Source organism: Oncorhynchus kisutch, linkage group LG28, assembly GCF_002021735.2.
Source record: "Oncorhynchus kisutch isolate 150728-3 linkage group LG28, Okis_V2, whole genome shotgun sequence".
Lineage (NCBI taxonomy): Eukaryota > Metazoa > Chordata > Actinopteri > Salmoniformes > Salmonidae > Oncorhynchus > Oncorhynchus kisutch.
The window spans coordinates 16,931,550-16,954,533 of record NC_034201.2 but is presented as its reverse complement, the minus strand read 5'-3'; the positions used below and the strand labels follow the sequence as shown (position 1 = coordinate 16,954,533).

The 22,984-nt window shown below is 40.4% G+C and overlaps 1 protein-coding gene across 2 annotated transcripts; it reads right to left on the bottom strand.

Moving 5' to 3' along the window:
• Nucleotides 1–1,809: 1,809 nt before the first annotated feature.
• ercc6l (excision repair cross-complementation group 6-like) lies at nucleotides 1,810–14,475 on the bottom strand. Of its 2 annotated transcripts, XM_020468036.2 has the most exons (3): nucleotides 14,267–14,475; nucleotides 12,852–12,893; nucleotides 1,810–6,035 (listed from the first exon to the last, which is right to left on the bottom strand). In XM_020468036.2, exons 1-3 carry the CDS (start codon nucleotides 14,314–14,316, stop codon nucleotides 2,282–2,284), a joined length of 3,846 nt encoding a protein of 1,281 aa, XP_020323625.1. In that variant the 5' UTR covers nucleotides 14,317–14,475; the 3' UTR covers nucleotides 1,810–2,281. The 2 variants fall into 2 exon arrangements, with proteins under 2 accessions (XP_020323625.1, XP_031664089.1); XM_031808229.1 differs by lacking the exon at nucleotides 12,852–12,893 and having other exon boundaries at nucleotides 14,267–14,450.
• Between the last annotated feature and the right edge of the window lie 8,509 nt (nucleotides 14,476–22,984).

Below are 22,984 nucleotides of genomic sequence, written 5' to 3'. Positions count from 1 at the left end.
GGATATTTCTCTCCCTCAAATGTTCAACATAGGAAAAGCTGCTTGAATGATCAATCTCCCACATATATTGAAAGCAGCCAACTTAAGTGTGTAAATTACTGAAAGAAATAGTCAATACTGGCAGAAGAGAGAAGTTGTATCAGTAGTCATTTTAACTTAAAGTTGTGAATGTTATGGTATCTGAAGACACCTTTGTGTAGTGTGCTAAAGATGACAACAGTAGTAGGCCTGAAGACCAACAATGACGAGACAGCCTACATGGAGGTGAGAGCCTTGGCATAGTGGTAGCAGGGAAATAACCACTCCCTCAAGAGCAACAAAACAAAGGAGCTGATAGTGGACTACAGGAGACAGAGAGCACGCCCCCATTGAAGGAGCTGATCATGGACAACAGGAGACAGCAGAGAGAGCACGCCCCCATCCACAGACAGGGCGCAGTTGAGTGGCTCAAAAGCTTCAAGTTCCTCTGTGTGCACATCCCTTGCGACCTGAAATGGTGCCTTCACACAGTGTGGTGAAGGCGGCGGAAGAAATTCAATTTGGCCCCTAAGACCCTCACAAACTTCTGCAGATGCACCATTGAGAGCATCATATTGGGCTGTAGCACTGCCTGGTACGGCAATTGCACCATCCAAAACCGCAGGGCTCTCCAGAGGGTGGTGCAGTCATCCCAACGCATCACCGGTGTCTCAGGAAGGCCAAGACGATCATCAATGACCTCAGCCTGTTCACCAACTACCATCTAGGTCTAGGAGACAGTACAGGTGCATCAAAGCTGGGACCAAGAGACTGATAAACAGCTTCTATCTCCAGGCCATCAGAATGTTAAAGAGTCGTCACTAGCCGGCCTTCGCCCAGTACCCTGCCCGTAGTCACGGTTAATAGCCGGCTACCACCAGGTATTTTACCCTGCACCGTAGAGACGGCTTTGCCCAATGTACATAGAGTAATTGATCGCTGGGTCACTTTAATAATGTTTACATACGGTTTACCCACTTTATATGTATATACTGTATTCTAGTCATGACTCATCCATTATAAACTAATGCTGGCCTCCCGAGTGACGCAGTGGTCTAAGCTGTCCCACTAGAGATTCTGGGTTCGAGTTCAGGCTTTGTCACAGCCGGCCGCAACTGGGAGACCCAATGGGTGCACAATTGGGGGTAAAAACAAAAATATATATTTTTTATATATATATATATATATATATATATATATATACATACACACACACAATACATTTGGAAAGTAGTCAGACCCCTTAACTTTATCCACATTATAGCCTTATTTTAAAATGTATTAAATAAAAAATTATCCTGAATCTACACGTAATGACAAAGCAAGTTAGACATTTTTACAATTACCTTATTTACATAACTATTCAGAGGTTTGCTATGAAACTCAGAATTGAGCTCAGGTACATCCTGTTTCCATTGATCATCCTTGTAATGTTTCTACAACTTGGAGTCCACTTGTGGTAAATTCAATTGATTGGGCATGATTTGGAAAGGCATACACTTGTTTATATAAGGTCCCACAGACAATACCAGTCAAAAGTTTGGACACACCTACTTATTCAATGGTCTGTTAATTAGTAAAAAAAATTACATTGTGAAGATGTCAAAAATATGAAATAACACATGTGAAATCATATAGTAACCAAAAGTGTTATATCAAAATATATTTTAGTAGCTTCAAAGTAACCACCATTTGTCTTGATGACAGCTTTGCACACTCCTGGAATGAGTAGATGTGTTCAAACTTTTGACTGGTACTTTAGTATATAAATAAAATGGACATTGCTCGTTCTAATATTGCTTAATTTATTGGAAACCGAACATGCTGTTTTATGGTGTGATATTGTCATCATTATACAATATATGGCTCACATAAGAGCTCAAGTAATAAGAGTTTTTAGCATCACAAAACATGTACATCAAACCAAAATAGCAAGCACTAAATGCCATTTTCCTTTGAATATTTAATGGGCTGAGTAATGATTGAAACCTCCACAGTGAAACTACACAATGAAACTTTAAAACAAATGAGATTTGTACATTATTTTTTACTTGCATTTATGAATTATATACACATTACAAAAGCATGCAAAAATACAAGAAAATAATTGATCAAAAAACATTTCTAACTAGCCTATTATTTTAACCATTTGTTTCAACATAGTTTTACAAGACAAACCTTTAAAAGGACACCCCTATCAGTGAGTGATACATTGTGTGTACATGTAGATGACAGCAATGAGTTCACACTTTTCAAAAATACTTCACTTTTTTTTTTCCCCCTCACCGAGCCGACGGTACAATTTAATTGTCATTAACTGAATTTCAGGATCACCACTTTTAATGTCAATTGCTTTCAAAAAGAAGTTCAAGGCATCATCAAGTTTCCCCTCAGAGAAAGATTGTTTTCCATTTTCCACATGGTTTTCATACATCTTTTCTTCAGTCATAGCTGAGGAATCACGGCTGTTGTTGACACATTCCACAGTCTGTAATGTGGCATCTTTTCCACTGGCACATTGGTCCATTCTTTCACTAGAAACAAGTTCATGATCACCGGTAGATTCCTCCAAAGAACTTTCTTCCTCCTCTCCCATTTCAGATTCTTCAACATGCATTGGCTCACTTCCACCTTCCTCACTTTCCTCTTCATTCTCAGTGTTTAAGGTTTCCCCTGTGGGTTCCTCTTCCATGAGAGACTCATGAAATCCAGTCACCTCACAAGATCCAGTCACCTCACTTTCCTCACTTGCATCATCAGTGTGCACCTGTAAAACCTCAGCTTCCATGTCCTCATCAAGGTCCTCTACATGCTCAATCACGGAATCCACAAAGGAACGTCTTGAGGCCACAGAGGTGTTCACTCCCAAGCTTTTCCTGGTTTTAAAGGAACTGGATCCAGATTTAGCAGATTTTGGTGTGGAGGAACCAATACCATGGAATTCTTCATCCAATTTCCTGTTCATCAAATGAGGCCTCTCATCTTCGTCAATGTCATCCTCCTCACTACTGTAAATTAAAGCTTCCCTTTTCTTTTTCTTGAAAGAAGTAATGAATGATTTTTCAGAAACAGGGGAATTGACATGAACATCTGCTCCATTCTGTTCAACAGCTCCAGTCACAGAAGGCTTGTCATCTGCATTGAAGCCAACATCCATCTCTAACTGGAAACCTGAATTTCCCACAATGGACTCGGATTCCTCTTCTGGGAACATATCACTAGCGCTGTCCTCTAACTGTAGATTGAAATTTCCTCCAAAAGACTCAAGTTCATCAACTTTGGAAGATGTTTCTGCATGACTTTCTAGGCTCTTGTTGGACATCTGTAGTAGCATAGAAAGTCTTTGATTCTTCTGGGATTTGACAGGTGAGATCTTCTGGTCCATTGTCAAGTCTTTGTAAAGTGACAAGTTCTGCCATTGTGGGGAACCATTGCCATTTGGCTGGTTGTCTTGTTCAACTTCAGAGGTAACATGTCCTACGGCAACAACATCATCCTTTGCTTCTGATGACACATCCAAATTCTCTTGAGCGGAAGTGTAAATTGGCTCACCATCCAACACCTCAAGAGACGTGTCTATGGGAGAAAGATGGTTGCGCTTTATGAACTGTTCCTCAGTCGCAAATGTCACAGTGGGCCCTATAATCTCAATGCTTTCATCTACAGCTAGATCAATGAATTTGTTACTCAGATTGTGGATATCTTCCTCATCACCAGACCCAGAATGGGTAAGATCCACCAACACAGGGGAGTTGAAGTTGTGGTTATGGCTAGGATAAGAGGGGCTGGGTTTTTCATTCTTTGGCTTCTTCTCAGTTGACCCCACTGTATAGTGTTGAGGGGGTTTCCGCAGATGTGCCGGCTCAGTGTTTGACTCAATGCGGTCAGCAAACTGCTGTTGCAACTCAGATTCCACCTTCATCAGCTCCTGAGCTTTCTGCACCCTGTTCTCTATGTACTTGTGAGCTTCCTGATCCCCAGGGTCATCTTCGTTGTTTGCTACTTCATGCGAGAACATGAGGTCATGATCAGATATTCCAAACATCTCCATGGAGTGAAGGTGGGCGATGTGTTCATCCAATTTAGGATCTGTGAGTCTTTGTCTCGAGTGCAGTGACTGCAGCTGCAGCTGTGTTGATGAGGATCGAGTGTCTTGTAGTGTGAAGAGTTCTTTCAGGTCTTGTTTGCTGAAGTACCGGAATGGATTTTTCTTGTCCCCGGTGGTCTGTCTGATCAAGGAGTCTTTGAACACCTGCCGTCTGTAGATCTTCTCCTCCACTGTGCCACAAGTGATCAGTCTATAGATGACAACGTTCTCCATTTGTCCAATGCGGTAGGCCCGGTCAACAGCCTGGGCATCAGTGGCTGGATTCCAGCTGGGGTCAAAAATAACTACTCGGTTTGCTGCGGTCAATGTGATGCCAACTCCTCCCACTTGGGTGGTTAGGAGAAAGACTGAGTATTGCTTGTTGGTCTGGAACATTTGGATGCGCCGCTCTCTTTCTGCGAGGTGTGTTACTGTGCCATCAAGTCTCACAATCTTGAAACGCTTGTTCACTAGAACCCGTTCAAGAATGTCCAACATCTTCCTTGACTGAGAGAAAACAAGTGTGCGATGGCCTTCTTCCTTAAGCCTTTCCAAAAGTGCAATGAGAAACATCATCTTTCCAGATTCTGATATTAGTGTTTCATCAGATATGTTGTCGATTCTGTGTGCAGCAGATTCATTTTCATCATCATGATAGTTTGCACTTGTTCCTTCTTCTAGGCCTAACTGAGCGACAGCCCTGGCGGAAAGAAGTCTTGGGTGGTCACACAATTTCTTCAGGATATTCAGTTCAGCCAACGGTGACCTGGTGGTCATGAGCAGCTCCTTGATGTTATCTAGGGATAAGAACTGATTGTAGATTTCCTCCTGAACTGAGCTCAGATACGTCCAGATAATTAGATCATTCTTCCTGGTGAGGTTCGGCATTTCTGCACCACCACCACCACCACCACTACTACTACTACTTGGGACTTCGTTTTCAAGGTCCTTTTCATAGGCTTTCACACGGTTTTGTGTTTTTCTCTGTACTTCTGCCTTTGTCCTCCTTAGGAAGTATGGATTTATGATGGCCATGAGGTTCTCCGACATCTTGAGCCCCAGGGCTTTCTCACCTGGGGTGGCATCCTTCTCTCTTGCACGGGTGATGGGACTTTCATACTGTGTTTTGAAGGTTTTAGAAGTACCAAGAAGTGCCCCTTGACAAGCAAAATCAAAAAGAGCCCACATTTCTCTCAGGTTATTCTGTACAGGTGTGCCTGTAAGAAGTACACGATTCCTGGCAGGAATCGCATGTGCACTTTTGGCTGTCTTGGTTGAGGAGGTTTTGATCTTGTGTGCCTCATCTAGGATTACATAATCCCATTTGAATTCTCTACCATTGTAAGACGAGAGAAGTTCCCAGTTAGTGATCAGCATTTGGTATGTAGTGATGATGACACCACCTCTTCTTTGAATCTTCTCCAAGTTCCTGTTGCGTTCCACTTTGCTTGTGCCATGAAACTCTTTGACTCTCATTCCAGGAGTCCATTTGGCAAATTCCTTGGTCCAGTTCTTGATGAGTGAGGTTGGCATGATGAGCAGGGTATGCTTTACCAAGTCAGCATCATACATACCAGAGAGAAACGATATGACCTGAATTGTCTTCCCTAAGCCCATGTCATCTGCTAGGATTCCTCCTTGACGACCATCTCTGTGGAGACCATACAAAAAAGCAACCCCCTCTTGCTGATGATCATACAGTTTGTCATACATTTCTTTGAAAAGCATTAGACCACTGTTGTTGACATTGACAAAATCTTCATCCTCACTCTCTGAGCCTTGCTGTGTCATCTCTTTTATAGCCTCCTGAAGTTTCTTTATCCTGCTCCAAAGTTTATCACCAGGGTGGATGTCATGGGCCAGCTTGAACAGTTCCAATGATTTTGACATATTGCCTTGTCTGGCAGCATCTTTTCCATCCCTGATGTACCTTTAAAAGAAAGAAAACACTTGTAAATGTTTGTTTTTTAAAGTAATAGAATTAGACAAGTCAGTAATCTATATCATAATAGGATATCGTGTATGATACAGCTGTTGAAAAACAACACAAAAAGCATTGCTCCGCAGCAGTTAAAATCTTGGTATGAAAGAATGTATGACAAAATGTCTGCAGTGCAGACATTTCCATCTCGTCATTAAGACCAGTTTCCACTTCTCAGCCTAGAGCCGGAAGGATATACCGTAAATTACCGACATTGCCTTCCTCTTACCTAAGCAAAATGGTTCTGATCTATAATTTTCGTTGATTATGCTATAGAAAGCTCTTGCAGGTTTGTTTGCTCAAAAACCATTATTTGGTCACCAGTAGCCTTGTGCATCATATTGATTCCTGCTATGAAATTATCTGCCTGTCGAAGGCTAAATTAGAATTTACATTGAAATCGCAATATTGACATGTAATATCTATATAGCAAGAGATTCAAATTCCATGCAATATTTTGAAACACCACCAAGCAACGTGTGACAGTATAGTTTACTCCGTATGTCAGCCCTCTCCTCTTGAGGCTGCTTTCCACACACACACCAAGCCCCGCCCCCTGTCAATCAAGCAGCGCAGTTCCTTCTCCTTGCTATTAGATTCACTATAAATGTGCATGCTGTTAGGTCAAATCCAGTCAAAAGATTGTTCCAAACAAGAACAATGCTGCATTCCACCTAGCTTCCTAATATAAATCATTCCATTTCAATGATTCCAACAGTGCACCCAAGTGTTTTGATCTATATCGCAAATAAAAATCTCAATATATTTTGCCCTTATCATGCCCTAAGCTGGTCCCTGTTCCACTGCTGTGTGAGCGAGGTGCTGTGCGCACAGGGAGGGAGAGATACAACTACTGTTGTTTTTGTTAGAGGTACATATATGCCTTCGGTGAGTATATTATTTATTTCTCAACATTAAGAAAATGGCACCACCTTACAATCTGAGTAGGCTTGTTTTGCAGGACATTTACGGTGACTACATCTAGTAACACAGACCTAGCGCTGGAAAGTTTTTGTAGGATATTAGAGATTAATTAATTACATGGTTCGTATTTAAAGTTAGCAAAAGTTCCCACTTCCTCAGGCGGTTAATTATGTAGCATAGCCCTACACCTGATTTGCACAAAAAGCAATCTGACCATTCTGGATACTATTTTGACAGGTTGACAAACAAAATATCAATCATGCATTCCCTGGATTATGTTAGATGAAATAGCCATATTTTTCAGTTGTCTTACCTAGCAATGGTGGAAAAATTGTCTGGAGCACTGCAGCAAAACCTTGAGCAAGGCACGTAACCCCAATTGCTCCTTTAAGTTGCTATGGATAAGAACACCCGCTAAATGACTCAATTGCATTCCATGAAAAACATCTAAATTCCTCTACAAAGCCTTATACTGTATTGTCTCTCTTCCCCCTAATATATATATATATATATATTTTTTTGTATTATCTCCCTCTTACGACTGAAAATGTCCTCCGAAATGCTGCGTTCTTTTTAAAATTATAATGCAAAAATATTCTAAGTAGTAAAAATATATAAATGCATATTCACTTCCAGTTCAGGGCTGACCCTATTTAGTCCACTGGTCGATTGTTTGGTCGCACGAGACACCTTTATTTGATTACCCTTATTTTATCAGGTAAGTTGACTAAACACATTCTGATTTACATCAATGACCTGGGGAATAGTTCAAGAGGGGGGATAAAAGAGCCAATTGGAAGCTGGGGATGATTAGGTGGCCATGATTGTATGAGGGCCAGATTGGGAATTGAGCCAGGACACCGGGGTTAACACCCCTACTCTTACGATAAGTGCCATGGGATCTTTAGTGACCACAGAGAGTCAAGGCACCCGTTTAACGTCCCATCCAAAAGACTGAACACTACACAGGGCAATGTCCCAATCCCGGGACCAACCAGGAACAACCCTGCTTAGCTTCAGAGGAAAGCTAGCAGTGGGATGCAGGGTGGTATGCTGCTGGCTCACCTGTCTGCTGGCTCACCTGTCTGATTCACACCTGTGACTAATCCATTACGTAAGCCATGACACAGTCAATCATTCTAAGACGTGTTATACTGAAATTATATATGGTTATATGTCAAAATAATTGTGCAAGACTAACAAATATAACACTATTTTAAAACCAACGCGCTTTCTCCCGCATTAGATAGTAGTCGCTGTCCTCTGTTCTGAAACAATCTTCAGTGTACCGTTGAATTGGCACCTTTCCCTATTTTGCCATGCGCAAAATAGCAAAGTTAAGCCGCATATTGGTGTTAAGAACAATGCGGGAGAGGCAGCAGCAGAGTGAGGAGACGAGGAAACCAACTTAAATCAGGTCTATAATCAAATCAAAGTTTGTCACGTGCGGTGTAGACAGGTGTAGACCTTACAGTGAAATGCTTACTTACAGGCTCAAACCAATAGTGCAAAAAAGGTGTTAGGTAAGTATAGAAATAAAACAGGCTATTTACAGTAGCGAGGCTACATACAGACACTGGTTAGTCAGGCTGATTGAGGTAGTATGCACATGTAGATATGGTTAAAGTGACTATGCATATATGATGAACAGAGAGTAGCAGTAGCGTAAAAGAGGGGTTGATGGGTGGTGGGACAATGCAGATAGCCCGGTTAGCCAATGTGCGGGAGCACTGGTTGGTCTGTTTAAAAATTCTGATGCTCCAGATACTCAACTAGTCTAAAGAAGGCCAATAGTCTAACTGTTAAATGTGCCTGGCTTTATAAATAATCTATATACAGTACCAGTCAAAAGTTTGGACACACCTACTCATTCAAGGGTTTTTATTTTTTACATTGTAGAATAATAGTGAAGACATCAAAACTATGAAATAACACGTTTGGAATCATGTAGTAAGCAATAACAAAAAAATAAGTGTTAAACAAATCAAAACATACACTACCTTTCAAAAGTTTGGGGTCACTTAGAAATGTCCTTGTTTTTGAAAGCAGCATAGTTTTGGTCCATTAAAATGCAGGGTAGACATAGTTAATGTTGTAAATGACTATTGTAGCTGGAAACGGCAGATTTTTGAAATGGAATATCTACACATGAGTGATGGTTGCTGATAATGGGCCTGTGTTCCAATGGCAAGTTGTGTTAGCTAATCCAAGTTTATAATTTTAAAAGGCTAATTGACCATTAGAACCCCCTTTTGCAATTATGTTAGCACAGCTGAAAACTGTTGTGCTGATGTTAAAAAAGCAATACAACTGGCCTTCTAGAATGATTGAGTATCTGGAGCATCAGCATTTGTGGGTTCGATTACAGGCTCAAAATGGGCAGAAACTAAGCATTTTCTTTTGAAACTCGTCAGTCTATTCTTCTTCTGAGAAATGAAGGCTATTCCATGCGAGAAATTGCTAAGAAACTGAAGATCTCATACAACGCTGTATACTACTCCCTTCACAGAACAGCGCAAACTGTCTCTAACCAGAATAGAAAGAGGAGTGGGAGACCCTGGTGCACAAGTACATTAGAGTGTCTAGTTTGAGAAACAGACACCTCATAAGTCCTCAACTGACAGCTTCATTAAATAGTACCCGCAAAACACCAGTCTCAATGTCAACAGTGAAGAGGGGACTCTGGGATTTTATTTTACCTTTATTTAACCAGGCAAATCAGTTAAGAACAAATTCTTATTTTCAATGATGGCCTAGGAACAGTGGGCTAACTGCCTGTTCAGGGGCAGAACGACAGATTTGTACCTTGTCAGCTCGGGGGTTTGAACTTGCAACCTTCCGGTTACTAGTCCAACGCTCTAATCACTAGGCTACGCTGCCGCTGGTCTTCTAGGCAGAGTTACAAAGAAAAAGCCACGCACCATTGGAACACAGGAGTGATGGTTGCTGATAGTGGGCCTCTGTACGCCTGTGTAGCTACAATAGTCATGTTCAAAATTCGCAGTGTCTACACTGCATTTCGGATCAATTTTATGTTATTTTAAAATGAACATTTTTTTTGTTGCTTTTCTTTCAAAAACAAGGACATTTCTAAGTGACCCCAAAATTCTGAACGGTAGTGTATAACCATAATAAGCCAGTTAGCAGATGCTTTCATCCATGCGTGCATACATTTTACCCATTGGTGGTCCCAGGAATTAAACCCACCATCCTGGCCTTGCAAGTGCCATGCTCTTCCAACTGAGCTACAGAGGACCACTATCTTTGTTGCTTAAAAAAAATGTCCAACAGCCATTTTTATCTCAATATCAAATAAATTCTGCTAGGACTGTCTGGGTCTGGTTTGAGTGAGGGGAAAACTGAAACCTAGCCTCGATTGGCAGAGAGGTTTAGAACTCTTTCTTATTGGTCTGTTAACTAATTTACCGCCGGGTGATATCATCAGGCAGACCAGAACTCCATCCCACCACAACAGGCGGGTCTATTACTCAAAAATTGCATTATCATATTTTTCAGTATTATTCCAACCTCAGGAAATATATATAAAACACAGGAAACTCACATTTGACTGCACTGGGCCTTTAACCATGCCTTTTCTGTCTGTACCTGATTTGTTGCCCCTACCCTGGGTGTAGTTTACTTCAAAATCTTCACCACTGAGGAGGTATGAAGAACCCCGATGTGAAAAACATCAGTGATTCGTAAAAATAGTGGAATTAGCGGTTTGCCTTCAAAATAAGTCTGCCACTGAAACAAACAGATACAAATAGTGGAATCATGCCACAATTGGGCTCACTAGAAAATGCTAAACAGGGTCAGAATGGCGTTACATAATTAATGCACTAATTTTACAATAAAGCCATGCAAATCAAATCAAATTTATTTATATAGCCCTTCGTACATCAGCTGATATCTCAAAGTGCTGTACAGAAACCCAGCCTAAAACCCCAAACAGCAAGCAATGCAGGTGGAGAAGCACAGTGGCTAGGAAAAACTCCCTAGAAAGGCCAATACCTAGGAAGAAACCTAGAGAGGAACCAGGCTATGTGGGGTGGCCAGTCCTCTTCTGGCTGTGCCGGGTGGAGATTATAACAGAACATGGTCAAGATGTTCAATGTTCATAAATGACCAGCATGGTCGAATAATAATAAGGCAGAACAGTTGAAACTAGAGCAGCAGCACAGTCAGGTGGAAGTTGAAACTGGAGCAGCAGCATGGCCAGGTAGACTGGGGACAGCAAGGAGTCATCATGTCAGGTAGTCCTGGGGCATGGTCCTAGGGCTCAGGTCAGTTGAAACTGGAACAGCAGCATGGCCAGGTGGACTGGGGACAGCAAGGAGTCATCATGTCAGGTAGTCCTGGGGCATGGTCCTAGGGCTCAGGTCCTCCGAGAGAGGAGGATGTATTAACTGTAACCAATTTAAGGACTCCTGAGTGGTGCAGCGGTCTGAGGCATAACTACAGTCCCTGGTTCAAATCCAGGATGTATCACATCCAGCCGTGAATGGGAGTCCCATAAGGCGGTGCACAATTGGTCCAGCGTCAGCCAAGTTTGGTCGTCATTGTAAATAAGAAATTGGCCTAAACTGACTTGCCTAGTAAAATAAATTTCATTTTTGAGCTGTGGGGCAAGCAAAAATACTAATTATAGCATAATAAATTAAGTTGGACCCTTTGTAAGAATACTAAACCTTAGTAAAACATCTAGAGACCACACCAACAAATGTTTGCCTTTTGGTATTGAAGCAAACGGCAGGACAGGGAAGGGAATAAAACCCAAGACACCGGTACGAAAGGCAAACACCCTCCACATCGCACCAATAGTGTTGACATACTTGGTGGGAATAGTAACGGTGGCTCAGAATGGTCCCATTATCCCAACGGTTACACCAAGAAGATTTAACGACCGCTAGTTAAGTAACCTGTCATTTTCGTCCTCATGCTAACATGTTGTGTTGAGCAACAAAGGAGCTGATTGGAATCGCAGTTTCAGTCAAAATGGCTGCTGTGGCTTCTGCTACCTAGCATGAGGACGAAAATGACAGTTTTTCGGAGAAACAGACAGCTGTGGTTTGAGATGTCCGTCTTGCCGGTTCGTTTTGTGTACATTATTTCACTTATGTGTTGCCTGGATGTTGCATTGGGACTCAGCATTTCCTGTTCGTCTGTGCTTTGAATGCATAACAGTTCTCTACGCCACATATTTCAAACAAATCACGTTTTGATTTTGAACATGCGCTGTGTATTGTCAAATGGAAAGAACAACCTGCCAATGGAAAGGAACTTCCCGAAAATCAGCCAAGAGACAAAGAGGCAAAGCAAACTCCCACTACCATACAAAGGCTTCAACAGGTGAAGCAAGCCCACATTTTCTTCAGGAAATGTGCATATTCTATTTTAGCCAATTATAGGGCCAAAATAGATTATCAACCAAATTCAGTTTGATTTGACCAGGTTTGGCATTTTTCTTAGTATTTTCAGATTCACTTATTTAACAATAGACAAAGTAAGAGCTACGACACTAATACGTGTTAACTCTTCAGAATTGTGTTCTGTGGGTGTCACTGAGTAGACTGACTCAATTTCATGTATCCACAATCCATAGGTAATGCTGTACAGTGCAATATGAATGTTCAATGCATATAAATTAAGACTAATCAGAGGTGATTTTCCAGTCATAGTCCCAAAATAAAGCACTACTACTAGACACACATTATTTAGCTTTTCAGAATAGTGTTCACGCTCAAAGTCCCGCAATAAAAGCTACCACAGTAATATCTGTGTACATTTTTCAGAATTGTGTTCTGAAGACATTAACATGATTATCTTCCTCCCACATACCTCTGGTAGGTCTCCATCTCCTCAGTGTCCATTGACAATGACCTATAAAATAAGCATAATATTAGCACCTTAGTAGGGATGTGCATCTTTCCATTTAAAAACGATTGGATACTTATCTATATACATGGACCCGATACAGGAACAATACGTTTTATTGCGATATGGTTTTATTTGAGAATGAATTGATGTGATTCGATGCACTAACATTTATTTCAGAAACATTTACTTTGTTTACGCTACCTAACTAATTCTACTAGGAATACAAAATGCCGCTCACATTTCCACATTTTTATTAGCTTTGGAAAGCGAATTCATGTCCAAATCGAGAAAATAAGACCTGTGCAATGGTATGCGCAATCATGATACTTATTTGGAGTCTGTGGCTCAAGTGGTTTGAAAGCTATTGAGGTTTGAAATCGCGAAAATCTGTCGAATATCCAACTTAAAACTGTCTTTACCTCGGTTAGTGAATCGGCGATTGAAACATTACATCCCAACACATTACTCTGGATTTAGCCAGCAAATCTGTCCTGCTTGCTTAAAACTGCACTAGGTTTCTACAGGCCTTCTTTGTAGATTAAGACAGTCTGGAAAACGTACCTCAATTCGGGAATAAGAAATGTGTTGTACTCGAATTGTGCCATTATCCCAACTGTTACACAGAGAAGATGTAATGACTTTTTTTGTTGTAAACTATAGTTTTCGTCCTCATGCTAGCTAGCAGTGGCCATTAAGGAAAGGCACCTGGTGTTGAACAACAAATGATCCAAAACGGCTGCTGTGGCTTCTACCTATAATGAGGACAACGAGGTCAGTTTTCGAGAATAAACTAGCAGTCGTTCAATCTTCCCAAATGACACAGTTGGGATAAATGGGAAAATTCGGAGCACAACACATTTCTTATCCCTGGATTGACGCATGTTTTCTGAGCCATACTCAGTTGTGCCGGGTTAGCAGTGATGTAGTTAAGCTACACAGGAAGCCGGTCTGATCCTAGTGCAGCTGTAAACAAGTGGGTCGGCCATGCTGGCAAATAGGTGGGTTGGTCAGCTTTACAGTACTATCCGGATATTTGACTTCATGTGGCTATAGTGTAAAAAAAATGATGTATACTGATTTCGCCTCTTCCTCCCTGGCTAACGTATATAGCTAGCTAAAGCAGCTAAAATTTACGTTACAAACCATTTGGCCGTACTGAATTATTCAATACTTAGGTTAAACCAAAAAAGTTAATTACCTAGTAACAACTACAGTAACTAACAAAAAAAGAAGTTATCTAGTAACAACTACAGTAGCTAACAAGTTAGCAACATAATTGCTAGTGAGGGTGAACTTCTCTAGCTAGCATTGTATTGGACGGGATGCTAAACGTGCAGTAGTTAGCATTCAGCAGGCTTTTTTCTTTAGAAACTTACTTCTCCAATTTCTCCGACATCTTCGCAATTAGGTGATTTGAGTTGTCCATTGTTTTGCCAGTTCGTTTTGTTGGGATTATTTCATTTGTGATGCATTGGGACTCGCTTGTGCTTCGCTTTGACTGCGCAACGCCAACGAATCTCCCCGCCACATATTTCAAACGAATCGCATGTTTCGATTTTGCACATGCGCAGTGTATTATCAAATGGAAAATATTTTAAGTGGGAGGAACCAGCCAATATAAAGGAATTTCTCTATGAAAAATCACAGTCAAAAGGTAGGTTTCCATTCAGTTGGCGAATTGATTTTCATGCGAATATTCTAGAAGCTGCATATAGAAAATATGCCAATATTCCCATTAGTGGCCAGGTCGCAATTGTAAATGAGAACTTGTTCTCAACTTGCCTACCTGGTTAAATAAAGGTGAAAAAAAATGGTGTTTCCACCAAATAAAAACCAGTGCCTGATGGCGTAGTGCACACAACTTTAACATTTTCGCTTAAATGTTCATTTACCAAATACAAATCTAAAGTTCGTGTTTCCATAGCATTTTCAACCCTACTGATTGTTTTGTCACAAAAACTGTTGCATTAAATAGCAGTGGTGCCTAATCTGGTCTTGGCATGTGAGCTAAAATATCTTAATAGCCAACAACTCACAGATACAGTGCTGGTATGGCAATGCTGGTGGGCTAGTCTACATGATCAGATTATTATGGATAAGAGCGATAATATTTTTATTTGTCAAACGGCAGTCAGGCATTGATCATCATGTCATTAGAATAAGACCCTAGATATTTATTGGAAAGCAGCATCAAGCTCATCGCTGTGCACTTTACCACCCTGTGAAAAGTATTTGGTTTTAAATATACCAAAGTATCAAAAGTAAATGTAATTGCTAAAATATACTTAACTTTCAAAAGTAAAAAAGTATCAATTATTTCAAATTACTTATATTAAGTAAACCAGGCGGCATAATGTTTATGCATTTTTTATTTACTGATAGCCAGGGGGACACTCATTAAGTATTTGTGCTTAGTGAGTCCACCAGATCAGAGGCAGTAGGGATGACCAGGGTTGTTTTCATTTTAATTTATTATTTCACCTTTATTTAACCAGGAAGGCTAGTTGAGAACAAGTTCTCATTTAAAACTGTGACCTGGCCAAGATAAAGCAAAGCAGTGTGACACAGGCAACAACACAGAGTTACACATGGAGTAAACAATAAACAAGCCAATAACACAATAAACAAGTGAATGACACAGTAGAAAATAAAGAAAGTCTATATACAGTGTGTGCAAAACGCATGAGGAGGTAGGCAATAAATAGGCCATAGGAGCGAATAATTACAATTTAGCAGATTAACACTGGAGTGATAAATTAGCAGATGATGATGTGCAAGTAGAGATACTCGTGTGCTAAAGAGCAGAAAAGTAAATAAAATAAAAACAGTATGAGGATGAGGTAGGTAGATTGGGTGGGCTATTTACAGATGGACTATGTACAGCTGCAGCGATCGGTTAACTGCTCAGATAGTTGATGTATAAAGTTGGTGAGTGAAATAAAAGTCTCCAACTTCAGCGATTTTTGCAATTCGTTCCAGTCACTTGCAGCAGAGAACTGGAAGGAAAGGCGGCCAAATGAGGTGTTGGCTTTGGGGATGATCAGTGAGATATACCTGCTGGAACGGGTGCTACGCGTGGGTGTTGTTATCGTGACCAGTGAACTGAGATAAGGCGGAGCTTTACCTAGCATAGACTTATAGATGACCTGGAGCCAATGGGTCTGACGACGAATATGTAGCGAGGGCCAGCCGACTAGAGCATACAGGTCGCAGTGGTGGGTGTTGTTCTCTTGACAAGTACTTTTAGGTGTCAGGGAAAATGTATGGAGTAAAAAGTACATTATTTTCTTTAGGAATATAGTGAAGTAAAAGTAAAAGTAGTCAAAAATATAAATAGTAAAGTAAAGTACAGATACCCAAGAAAACACGCACAGTATTTTTACTTAAGTACTTTACACAACTGCAAATTAAGCATGTGTTTAGTGAGTCCGCCAGAGCAGAGGCAGTAGGGATGACTAGGGATGTTCTCTTGATAAGTGTGTGAATTAGTCAATTTTCCTGTCCTGCTAAGCATTCAAAATGTAACGAGTACTTTTGGGCGTCAGGGAAAATGCATGGAGTAAAGAGTACATCATTTTCTTTAGGAATGTAGTGAAGTAAAAGTAGTCAAAAATATAAATTGTAAAGATAATACAGATACTCAAAAAAAACGACTTAAGTAGTACTTTAAAGTATTTATACTTAAGTACTTTACACAACTGGTAAAATACTACTTGAGTAAAAGTCTAAAAGTATCTGGTTTTAGATTTACTGAAGTACAGTGATGAAAAAGTACTAAATTGACATACTTGAGTAAAAGTAAATGGTATACATCAAATTCCTTATATTATTTTTTATTTATTTTATTTCACCTTTATTTAACCAGGTAGGCTAGTTGAGAACAAGTTCTCATTTACAACTGCGACCTGGCCAAGATAAAGCACATTAAGCAAACCAGATTAAACAATTTTCTTGTTTTTTTATTTACAGACAGACGGATCACTCTAACACTTGGACATAATTTACAAATTCAGTATTGTGTGATTATTGAGTCCGCCAGATCAGACGCAGTAGGGATGAAGATGCATTATATTGATATGTGCGTGAATTGGACCAAATTGCTGTCCTGCCTGAGCATTCGAAATGTAATGAGTACTTTTGTGTGTCAGGGAAAATGTAATGGAGTAATAAGTACATATTTTCTTTAGGAATGTAGCGGAGTAAAAGTAAAAGTAGTTAAAAATATAAATATTAAAGTACAGACCCCCCCCCCCCCCCCAAATAGTCATGTAGTACTTCAAAGTATTTTTACTTAAGTACTTTACACCACTGATTTCATCTGTAGCCTAATAAACTGAATAGTTTCCCAATCCGACCACACACACCATATCACCATGTGACTCCAAGTTTACTTGGATATGATGGTTATTATATCAATTTCTGTGCATAAAAGCATTTCCAGCGCCATTTCTAGGATTTGCACAAGTTGCTTGAGGTGCTTAAAGTACTTGAATTTGGCACTCTGAAATGTAAATATAGAAATACCTATATTTGAAAAGTACTTACTTGAAAAGTACTTGAATTAAAACGAGGAGAACAGAAAATAATCAAATATGTTAATATGAAAAATATTAGAAAAATGGTCCAGGCAGACTACCAAGTTATATTTCCTCACGTGTTTCGCATGCTGGTTCCTAGGCAAGCTCACTCATTCTACCAGTGGTTTAGTGGTTCCTGGAAAAGTGGGTATACATCAAACAAAAAAATGTCATTCCAAACGCTCCGCCACGCTAAGGAAAGACGCCCTGTGTGAAGAATTATAAGAGAAACAAACTCTGCATGAACTAAATGACAAATCCGATATTGGTCTTTCACAGTCAGGCCAACCCAAGCTGTACTGTGTTGTACTGTGAAAGTTGTTTAAAAGCGAGTTTATGCTTGATCCGAAAATGTGGCCATATCACCGTAAATGCTGCACAGCCAATATACGTCAGATTGACCATGCAAGGGCCTTTAGGCCTACCATTGAAACAGATATATATTTTTTTAAATCACGGGTTTCAGATTTTCAGTCTCAAAGTCACACTTTTTAACAGAAAACCACGAAGGAAAATGGAAACCACACACTGCTCTTGATAGTATCACCGATATTTAATAAGCTTACGCATCCGCCACACGGCCTTCGTCAAAGCTTTTGTGATAAAAAAAAAAAGAAAAGTGCACCCCTATGTAGACCGGGCCCCACCCACATCCGTTCTACACATCGAAGGGGGTTGGAGGCAAAGGAAAAACAAATAAGTGCTACCAAATATAACAATATGCATTTCATAAATATTACAAAAGTGTATAAATAAGGCGTATTGAACACGTCTGTAAATCTCAATGAGGCCATAGTACATTTTCAAGTCCTTTAGGAAATAATGTCTGGAGGGTGAAAATCCCAAAACATTCTATTTTACTCAGAGTATTATCAAATGTCTCCTCCCCTGTCTGATATCTTAACTTTCTCTATGCCACAACATCTAAAAGTGGAAATGTCATGCTTCAGGTCATTGAAATGTACAGCGACTGGATAATCCCTGTCGTTTCTCCTGATTTAACTTTTATGTTCACTAATTCTCTGTTTGAGAGAACGGGTTCTTTTACCGAGATAACAGAGTCCACATGGACATTTAATAATGTAAATAACATGGGTGGTGTAACACGTAATAATGTCATTTATTTGGAACCGTTTTCCTGTGTGTGGCAGAAATATGGCAGAAATATTCACACTTCATCATATTGTTGCACTGTGCGCTTCCTCTGCATTTATAGCTACCATTTGGTAGAGGGCGTAAAAGAGCTGGCAGTTGGCATGAACCAATTTATCGCGTAAATTGCGACTTCTCCTATACACAATACGTGGTGGATATTTAAATTCAGCCGGCAAAGCTGGGTCCGATGATAAAATATGCCAGTGTTTCTTGACCACACCTCCCACTTCAAAAAGACCCATAGAGGTTAGCATAGCTCGGAGCAAATGTAGAGCATCGATGTTCCATTCGTTTGGAGGTAGTATTCATCATCAAACCATAAATAGTTATACGTCAAAACATATTCAGCCAACTCTAGAATTAAGTTTGTTGGTGGATATTCATTAGCATCTCTGTCTCCCAAATAGTGTGCTAGTGCTGCCAGCCCCCCTAGCACTGTTGTTTGGTTAGCAGTTTTTCTGTAGCACACGAGTTGGAGTTTGAAATATAAATGGCTACTGGATTGATGCAAATTATTATGATATCATTCTGACAGGTTGCTAGGCTGCTTTGTAGCTACTGTAGCTAACATTTAATAGAGAACATTTTTGGGAAAGCCTTTCCATCTACCAGAAGATGGTTAGGCCTACCATTATCATAGCTGTATTTTTATATTGCTTAATTATTTGAAACCTGGACGTTTTACTTCATATTATGAGGCATGTCTTTCCTTACCTGAATGCAGCCTATAGCAAGAATCTCACCATAGAAGCAAGGATTTTTTATGAAGACTTACTCATATGCTTTCTCCTGGTCTATTGATCATCTTTCAACTTTCTTTCATTGTCTAGCAGCCAAAGGCATTATCGTAGTCATATTAGCAACCCATGATAGTTGTTGCATATTTAAATCTCCCCTCTTCCTAAATTTCTAACGGATATTTCCATCTCTGTTCATGAAACCGCTCGTATGTGCCGTGCACATTTTAAAACAGCGTTTTCCCGCAAATTGCATTTTGGAACATTCCCTCGAAGTTCTACCGCCGCTGCTACGTTGCTGCGCCGAATAGTTTATAAAAATTACAAGCTAAACATTCTGATCTGTTCCAACAAACAGCCTTATTAATTGAAACTGCGTATACCTCCACTACACTACTTTGGTACGTATCAGTGTGTATTAAGAAGTGAGTATACGCAATGCCCACGGAAAAATATGCCCTGAATAGTTATAATGCCGGGAAAATATATATGTTTTTGTTTATTTGTGTTTAATAAACAAAAATAAACAAATATTTGTGTGTGTGTGTGTATATATATATATATACTGTGAGGAAACTCACATGTGGTTTTACTACCCCAAGGAGAAGAAGCTAGTAGGGACAGATCTGTCTACTGCTCACTGGGTTTGAAAATGTTTTATTGAAATGAGAAAGAAGTCTTATACCAGTATATATATATATATATATATATATATACAAAGATCCAATACTGTCTGGCAGATTATTGATGTTTATGAATGGTTTTACCAGACACATTCTGGGATGTAGTGGAGGGTAAACGCTGTTTACGCCCCTTTTTATTTGTGAAATGGCGTTTACTCGCCTTTTTGTTTAGTTAATGATCGTTTAGACAGTTATTGTTGCATTCCCAGCGTTGTTCAACGTTCTGAAGGCTTCTTGATCTGAGTTCTAATCGCGCCTACCTCTGCGAACGAGTGGAATCATGAACAATTCATGTGTGCTCGTTATGTTCGCCTGTTACAGCGGATTTGCACGGTTAGCAGCGCGTTCATTACAACACTGGGAAACTCCGACCACGACAAAGACGGAGAGGTGAAACGAACTCAGTCTAGAATAATGTCTAGGACATTTTAAAGTCAACTAAGGGCCTTTTACACTGTCAGAATTTACTTTCATGTGTTGGGACAGACTGTGGGACCTAAAATGTTGTGAAATATAAATACAATTTAATAATATTACCATGTACACTGAACAAAAAGATAAACACAACAATAAAAAAAATGTTACTGAGTTACAGTTCATAAAGGAAATCAGTCAACATCATCAGTACTGACATACCACTCGTGTATGTAGTGAAACATGTATTATTGACTATAACTTACTTGTAAGGTATTGATGAATATAAACTCAGCAAGAAAATAAACGTCCTCTCACTGTCAATTGCGTTTATTTTCAGCAAACTTAACATGTGTAAATATTTGTATGAACATAACAAGATTCAACAACTGAGACATAAACTGAACAAGTTCCACAGACATGTGACTAAAAGAAATGGAATAATGTGTCCCTGAACAAAGGGGTGGTCAAAATCAAAAGTAACAGTCAGTTTCTGGAGTGGCCACCAGCTGCATTAAGTACTGCAGTGCATCTCCTCCTCATGGATTGCACCAGATTTACCAGTTCTTGCTGTGAGATGTTACCCCACTCTTCCACCAAGGAACCTGCAAGTTCCCGGACATTTCTGTGGGGGAATGGCCCTAGCCCTCACCCTCTGATCCAACAGGTTCCAGACGTGCTCAATGGGATTGAGATCCGGGCTCTTTGCTGGCCATGGCAGAACACTGACATTCCTGTCTTGCAGGAAATCACATACAGAACGAGCAGTATGGCTGGTGGCATTGTCATGCTGGAGGGTCATGTCAGAATGAGCCTGCAGGAAGGGTACCACATGAGGGAGGAGGATGTCTTCCCTATAACACACAGCGTTGAGATTGCCTGCAATGACAACAAGCTCAGTCCGATGATGCTGTGACACACCGCCCTAGACCATGACGGACCCTCCACCTCCAAATCGATCCCGCTCAAGAGTACCGTCCTTGGTGTCACGCTCATTCCTTTTACGATAAACGCAAATCCAATCATCACCCCAGGTGAGCTAAAACTCGTCAGTGAAGAACACTTTTTGCCAGTCCTGTCTGGCCCAGCGACGGTGGGTTTGGGCCTACAAGCCCTCAGTCCAGCCTCTCTCAGCTGATTGCGGACAGTCTGAGCACTGATGGAGGGATTATGCATTCCTGGTGTAACTCGGGCAGTTGTTGTTGCCATCCTTTACCTGTCCCGCAGGTGTGATGTTGGGATGTACCGATCCTGTGCAGGTGTTGTTACATGTCGTCTGCCACTGCGAGGACGATCAGCTGTCCGTCCTGTCTCCCTGTAGCACTGTCTTAGGTGTCTCACAGTACGGACATTGCAATTTATTGCTCTGGTCACATCTGCAGTCCTCATGCCTCCTTGCAGCATGCCGAATGCACATTCACGCAGATGAGCAGGGGCCCGGGGCATCTTTCTTTTTGTGTTTTTCAGAGTCAGTAGAAAGGCCTCTTTAGTGTCCTACGTTTTCATAACTGTGACCTTAATTGCCTACCATCTGTAAGCTGTTAGTGTCTTAACGACCGTTCCATAGGTGCATGTTCATTAATTCTTTATGGTTCATTGAACACACATGGGAAACAGTGTTTAAACCCTTTACAATGAAGATCTGTGAAGTTATTTACATTTTTACAAATTATCTTTGGAAGACAGGGTCCTGAAAAAGGGATGTTTCTTTTTTTGCCGAGTTTAGAATTCGTTTTTTTCTTCTCATGAGTTTGTGGCGATATTCTACCATCTGGTGGCGACTAGAAACACTTGCATTATAGGAACTAAAGTATTACAAATTCAGGGTCCTTGAAAATAAATATTAGTGCTTAAACATGTACTTGAAGGTCCTTGAATTTGATTGCGAACCCTGGATTTTGTGCCTAATTATTCTTACCGACACAAAAAGATCCCACAAACAAATGATCAGTCGGCATTTATAAAATTGTACTGAAACGTCCTGTTTCTATCACAGCTGTAGTGATTTTTAAAAATACGATGTGACTTTACTCGCATACAAACTGGATGGAAATGTGGTTAGTGACCCACTCAACAAGAAATCAAACAAACATTTGACAAAGTCTTTGTTACACAGTACACATTCCACCTCTTGGCTAACATCAGAGAGGATACTTCCCATATAGGTATTAATTATAGTACTTCCAGGAATCACTGGCTAATCTAGCTAACTGCTTACTGGTAAACACAATGTTTTGACTTTGGAACATCTGGCCAGCTATCTGACCGCAAGATGACTCTATTATTTATTGTTATGGTATGACACTGATTTCTCTCTCTCTCTCTCTCTCTCTCTCTCTCTCTCTCGCTCTCGCTCTCGCTCTCGCTCTCGCTCTCTCTCTCTCTCTCTCTCTCTCTCTCTCTCTCTCTCTCTCTCTCTCTCTCTCTCTCTCTCTCTCTCTCTCTCTCTCTCGCTCTCGCTCTCGCTCTCTCTCTCTCTCTCTCTCTCACACACACACACCCTCTTCCTCAATACAGTACCATAATTT